The following is a 6,681-nucleotide window of genomic DNA, read 5'->3' on the forward strand; positions in this document are numbered from 1 at the left end:
TACAAATGGGTCCTTCATACACGCCCAGCGCCATCACTCAAGAGCATGCCGGGAAGTCCATAGTCAGCCACCACTGGAGCCATTGATCCCCAGCGCTTTCTCCCCTTCCTCCCAAAGGTAGCTGTCCCCAGGCAGCTCTGTTTGGGAGAAATGGTGAGGCTGCAGATGCCAGAGGGGCAATCATGCCTTCATCATATACAAGATTGGCAGAGACAAAAACTGAGAAGAGGGAGCACCCCAGTGTTGTCTTAGTGTCTTTGAAACCTTAAGGTCCAGTTTTCATGTTTGATTTTCCTTTGCTGATTTTGTTTGGGAAGGGAGTTGTTTTGTTTTGAGAGAGGGTCTCACTATGTAGCCCTGGCTGTCTTGAAACACAGCATATAAACTAGCTGGGCATCGAGTTTCTAGAAATCGACTTGCTTCTGCCTTCTAACTGATGGAACAGAGGCATGAGCTACCATGTTCAAACAAGATGCTGTCTGCACATGGACAGAGAAATGTGACAGAGATGGCCCCAGCAATAACTGTGTGTTGGGTGTAATCTTCCGATGTGCCATTGTCTTTGTCATTTCAACATTTCTCTAATAGGATGTTGGTGACAACCTAGCAAACTACAAACTGACTGTTTCAGTGCTCACATTGTCTAGTACGACATCACATGATGTAGTCTTCATTGGTGGGTGGGTGAGAAATGACATAAAGAAGGGAGGACATGACTATTCCTAAGGATAGTGGAGGAGAACGTAAGGCCATGTGAGGAGAGGCAGGGAGAGCCAGAAAACCAAGAGGCCATGAGGGTAAAGAGTGGACAAAAGGGTCAGGTAACCAAAATGGCTGCATTTTATAGGGGAGGGTATCTAGGAGAAGGCAGATTGGGCTGCAGAAGTTTAGGGTAGAGGGCAGGGTATGCCAGCCATACACTGTAACAAGTAAGGAATTGAGGGATGTTGGGAGGACCTGGAAGCCATTTTGATATGTTAAATGGTTAGCCATTTATTCCAAATTTGAGACCTAACAGTGGTATTATTCATTATGGTCAAATATGGCCAAGAATATACTTAAAGGGGATGGCTCATCTTTTAAGTAGTTTAATAGTTTATCTATAGTCCATTATTTTAATTTACCAAGAAAAAAGTGTCAATTAGTCTTAGATACTAAGGGTAAAACATACACAGTACTTACAGAGCGTACAAGTTGGAAGACAGCTATCATGTTGTATGGTTTGGGGTTTTATAGAAATAAAGGTGCTGGAGCACGCTGGTGTCTGCGGAAGTACAGATCATCAGTGAGTCACTTGGGAATCACGTTTGCATGGGAGTTAAGGATCTATAGCAGAGGGAGCAACTGCTCACGTAAAGGCCCAGAGGCAACTTCAGAAGGGTTGGCTCACAGATGTCTGAAAGGAGTTCAGCAACCTTGAGGAAAGGAATATATTCGTCTCATTTGCCTCTCTTGGGACTTTGCTGTCCTTGTTTTGAGAATGAATACAGTTCTGCAGTCACAGACAGCCCTGAACAGGCTGTCTATTCTGACTTTAGCACTGTGGGCAACGGTTCCAAAACATCTTTGATCCCAGTTGCTCAGCATGAACTCACATACGCGATTTTGTGCTTCCTGTATTGGAAGAGCAGTTATGAAGAATAGGGTTTGGATTCTAAGTCTCGGAAAATGTATCATACAACTAATTTGTTCTATTAACAGTAGAACAGCATGTCACACCATGGTGGACACAGAGCAGTGGCCTTGGGGACAAAATAGAGTCCCCAAGGACTTTTCTCTAAGAACTTCCTTCCTGTAACCACAGAGCAGATTCCACCACCTCTCAATAATTTGTTCAGATTTCACATCCATCTCTTGATCAAATCATTAAGTTAGAACCTCCATGATCTAATCCTTTCTTGAAAACGTAACCCTCAGAGACAGTCGAGAGGTAGGTTTTACTTATCTTAATATTAACCATCAATATTCACATCAAGACCAACTAGAATAAAACAAACTTGTTTGGTATATATACTTTTTCCTCTCATTGCCTTGTAACTAAACAAATAAAGAACTCCTAGTGAATTCATTGTTGCCTTTGTAGCCATCACTGAATAAGAGAAATGTCCCCCCGGTTTGGTCTCTCCGGCTGATGCATAGCTGCTACTGGGGTTCATTCATTTGCTTTGGATCAGTGACTGCCTCCCCGTGTTCAGCCACCTCCTCACTGGGCTTCACTGTGAATAGGAAATGCTGGCATGGGAAAGAAGGCTCAGAAGATGACCCATGCTTCTAGGGAGGAATGGCCTCCACCAGGGGCGTTTCTAGATCCTGGTATGAATGAACTGAGGTGGAAGTAATCTTCTTTAGATTCCACTTAAGGGAGAGTGTACTATCGTTTAATTTTACTATACACCAACGATCATGGAAATAACACTTGTTTCATGACCTAGCTATGGCCTTACTCAAGTATTCTAGCTGTCTGAATTTGCATTTGACTCATGGAGTTGAGAGCAAGAGGAAAATGAGCTTGCATTTCGGCTCTGTTCGCAGCAGGAAACTTGAGGTCAGAGGTGCAAATTGAAGTCATTTGTCACGTATTAGCTGTGAGACTTTGGCCTAGTGCATTTAACCTTAGTATTTTTTTTTTTTTGTTTTTCACCTTCAAAATATGGAAGATGTGTATGCAAACTTTTACGTTTTTAGATTAGGATAAAACATTACAAGGCTCTTGGCCCAGGGCCTTTTGTGTAGTAAGTTCCAGTGTTAATCTGTGCTAGTTATTGTAATCATCTCTCTGAAGGGCAGAATCTAACCATTTGGGTATTTCCAGTGATAGCAATGGGCAAGATATTACATGGAGAAGGAGAGAAGGTATATTTTATTTCCTCTATTTCTTCTTGGCTGGGTTTCAACTTTGATCCAGTTGCTATCTCCCTGGATCCAGCGCTTTGATACAGGAGCCTCCTTCCAGTATTCAGGTTCCTCAAGACTTCTTTTCAGGTCTCCTGTTTCAAGTGATTTCTATCTACCTTGCTTATCCCAGGTGTCCTGCCTTTGTTGGTTCCCTAAGGCCTCCTTCAGGTGGTCTGTTTTTGGAGCTCCCTTCAGTTAAACCCTCCGTGTTCACCATATATTACACTGGGATTCAGGCATATCTAAAACAGTGAAAATGACTTTATTTAGGTATAAATGAGAACACTTTTTGGCAAATCGTTTAATGTATGTTGGAAGAAACTAACCCAAGTAGTTGTAAATCCTTGGGAAGTCATTCAGAATGGTGGTGGTTTGTTATGATCTATGCTTTGAAAGCTGGAGAGTTTGTTTAGATGGCAGGGGGTAGTGGGAAGGAAGGGTGGGTTCTTTTGTAGATGCATAAAACAACAAGATCATATCGACAGTGGCAAGAAGAGCAAGAGGATTGTGAGCAGTGTAAGGAAATGTGGCTGGATGTAATGGATGCTTTGTGCAAGGGTTGGGAAAGGCAGAATAATAGTGGCCCGACAAAGATGTCCTTACCCTACTCCATGAATGCTGAGTATATTACCTTAGATATTTTTTTTTTAAAAATGGATTTGACAGATGTAATTGAACAGGGATCTGGAGAGAGGTACCAGATAGATACAGGGACCTTGGGCAGGTAGACTTGGAGAAGATGTGACTTTGAAGGAGTCAGAGAGGAAAACTAGAAAACCACTCTAGGCCCTTCACAGGAAATGCCTTAGGAGGGACCTTGATTTTATTACAGTGTGACTTAAAACCTACAGAACTGTAAAACAATAAATATTTCATATTTTGGTTTAAGCCAATAAATCAATGGCAACTTGTTGCAGCAGTAATAGGAAAGGAATATAGGATTCTGATTGGGGCAATTGGTTGAGAATTTTGTATTTTATCTGAGTCAATCATGAACTACCTCACAGGGTCTACTTAAAATAGATACAGAGGATTAGAAGTTGGGAAACAACTTAAGCTCTCTAATATCATACGCAAGTGGGTATGTCCGTAAGACACCGGGTTAAATGCAGTTCTGTAAATTGCTGAGAGGTTTCCAAGTATGAGCAATTGATAAGAGAAAAGTCAGACCTGAAATCCTGAATGCCATCTTGTGAAATGGACATACATACACTACACATAAGTAACCTGTCCTCCCTGGGTCAACAGCGCTCTGAATATTATACACACGATAAAACCTGAACATCCTTTAGACATATCTACCGCCTTTTCTCCTTTAATTCTCAAACAGCCATGAACTTGTAACTCTGTCATCCCCGCCCCTCTTGGAAAACTGTCATTCTTTAGAGAATACACAGACCTCACTTCTGCAGGGACCGAATGTTTGGTAAAGAAAAGAAAGAAAGATACAGCTTGAGTAATTGGTAAACAACTCAAATTTTGCAAAACAGCAAGATCCAATCTCTGAAAGCAGGGATTGGAAAAGAACCCCAGGTCAAGCTTGCAACAAGGGTCACAGCCATAGCTAGTAGGTGGAGCCATTCCCTGGTCTGTAGTGCTCTTCACAAGTTACCACTGCTTGGGTTATTGGACTTTTCCTGAGGAGTGGGAAATGTGTGGAAAAGCCCATAGCTCATTATTAATTTCCCTCTACCGCTTCACTGGGAGAAAAGACGGCTTGCTGATGATGATCTATTCTTAAGTGAACCTAAGGGTTCTCAGTGGTTAGTCACTCAGTGCTGGGTTAACTGACCCGGTAGTTAACAGTCAAATGTGAAATTAACTAGTTAAGCATGCCAACAATGAAAACATCAAACAACTGAATATCATGGCTTGTTAAAGACAACCAGCAATTAAAGGGCTAACAAGGTGATAATCTGTTGCTTCTAGCACCTCCCCCCCCCACCAGCTCAGTTTCACCTCCCCAACTGGAAACTACTACAAAGGTTGTGACCCCAGCTACTGCTGCCATTTGGACAATCCAAATGTCTCCCAGTTTCTCGCAATTGGATCTAACACTGCACTTCGACCGTACTAAGTCTTCCTGAAAAGACATTTTGTATTTGAAAGACCGCAAAGACTGTGATAATTGGATACTAAACGTTCTGATTTCAAAGTTTTCCGCCTCTTAGGAGCTAATGTAGAAACGTCACATTGAGACAAGAAGTAGTTTTGCCTGTCTTTCCTTGTTCTGTAGCAAAAAGGGTCCTAAGTTTTAAACAGGAAGAACATGCTATAAAGCCCGCTTCTGAGCGACCCTAGGGCAGCAACATAGCACGCTAGTCAGGCATCCCCGATTACTCTCCTTTCCAAAAGTTCAAATACTTAAATATTTATACACAGCTCACAACATAAAAACAACTTTAATTCGAAAAGCCTCTTGTACTTGGAAAGTTCTCGGCACTGCCTCCCTCACTCTCCAGCTGGCCACAGGCGCTTCCTTCAGTACTGTGACCTGGCCGGTCTACCTGAGAGCCTGTCCTGTCTGATCCTCTCTCTGTTCCGTGCGTCATCACCCCTTAGGCGAGCCCCAACCAAGCCCCACTAGAGATGATCAGGAAAGCAGGGTCGCTCACCGGTGAGGAGCCAGCAGCAGGCTACAGTGACCTCTAGGCTGGCAGGGCGCCTGGGGACCATGGCTGGAGTCGCCGCAGTACCCTTGACGTGCTGGTTCCAGGGCAGGAGCTGGCAGGAGCTGGCAGGACCGGTCGCTGGTGCCTTGCACTCTGGGTCACTTGGGCGGTCTCTGCGGGTGTCCAGTGGTGGCCCCAGCGGCTGCAGCGCCGAAGAGTCGCCGAGGAGCGATTTCCTGTGTTTTGGTCGAATGCCTCTAAGTCCGCTCCACGCTTTTCACATCCCAGACCGATTGCCACATCTCCCGCCCCTTAGCGCGCTGGTTCTCTGAAATCTCACTGGCAGCCTCCCAGGCTCTATCCGAGACATGGACAAATAAAGCCAACTTCGCGGGATGGTGTTTAGGCTAAAGTCCACGGGCAGCAGCAAAGCAAACCTTAAAGGGACATCTGCCTTACACTAAGAGGGCGATCTTGCTTCAAGTACCAAATCCTTAAGGTGGTGGGGAGGGCGGGACTGGACTTTCAGGAGGGTGTCGCCAGCCTAGTGGCCCCGCCTTCATACCCCCTGGACTTCGCTCGGATCTGGGTAGGAGGAACACTTTAAAAGTGCCCGGGCTTTTACACCTACAACGGAGGCTGCTTGCCTTTTTCCAGCGGCGCAGAAGGGATCAGACCCGCAAGGAAGTCAGCGTGTCGGATAAATCCCTTTCTTGCCACTGGACGCCTGGACTTGGCCATGGATCCTTCTCATCACCGGGGCGTCCTCATCTCAGACAAGCGCTGCTGAGGGTTTTGCTTGATCTTTTAAGAAGATTCCTGATTAAAGGAAGTTATGGATTATGATTTGTGTGTGTGTGTTTGGGGGTGGGGAGAGAGAGTAAGACTATGGCAAAAGGAAAAATAAGAGACTAGGCTGTGTGTGGGCAAGGAAGAATGAAGGAAACGGCGGTGAGGAGGCAGGCTGTCTTTTTAGAAATGGAATGTGGGCTATTTTGTCTAAGCTAAATTAGGATGTTTGAACACTGGAGACTGACTCTAATAGTGAACTCAAGGTACTTATTTTAGTTTTTTTTCCCCTTCTTGTATGAATACATATTAAGTCATTTCATGCTACTTCTTTCTAGGAGAGGTGGCCCGGAGTTAGTCAGCTTCTCTAGCCTCGTCACTCAAG

The 6,681-nt window shown here is 44.5% G+C and overlaps 1 protein-coding gene across 1 annotated transcript in view; it reads right to left on the bottom strand.

Annotated features, from left to right (window-relative positions):
• Itga1 (integrin subunit alpha 1) overlaps positions 1 to 5,974 on the bottom strand; it is a 153,911-nt gene extending 147,937 nt beyond the window's left edge. Inside the window, exon 1 of the mRNA XM_005356825.3 lies at positions 5,511 to 5,974. Coding sequence (XP_005356882.1) covers positions 5,511 to 5,571 — 61 coding nt within the window. The 5' untranslated portion in view covers positions 5,572 to 5,974. The remainder of the gene's footprint in view (positions 1 to 5,510) is intronic.
• Positions 5,975 to 6,681: the final 707 nt, after the last annotated feature.

This window comes from Microtus ochrogaster, chromosome 19 (genome assembly GCF_000317375.1).
Source record: "Microtus ochrogaster isolate Prairie Vole_2 chromosome 19, MicOch1.0, whole genome shotgun sequence".
In the NCBI taxonomy this organism is placed as follows: Eukaryota; Metazoa; Chordata; class Mammalia; order Rodentia; family Cricetidae; genus Microtus; species Microtus ochrogaster.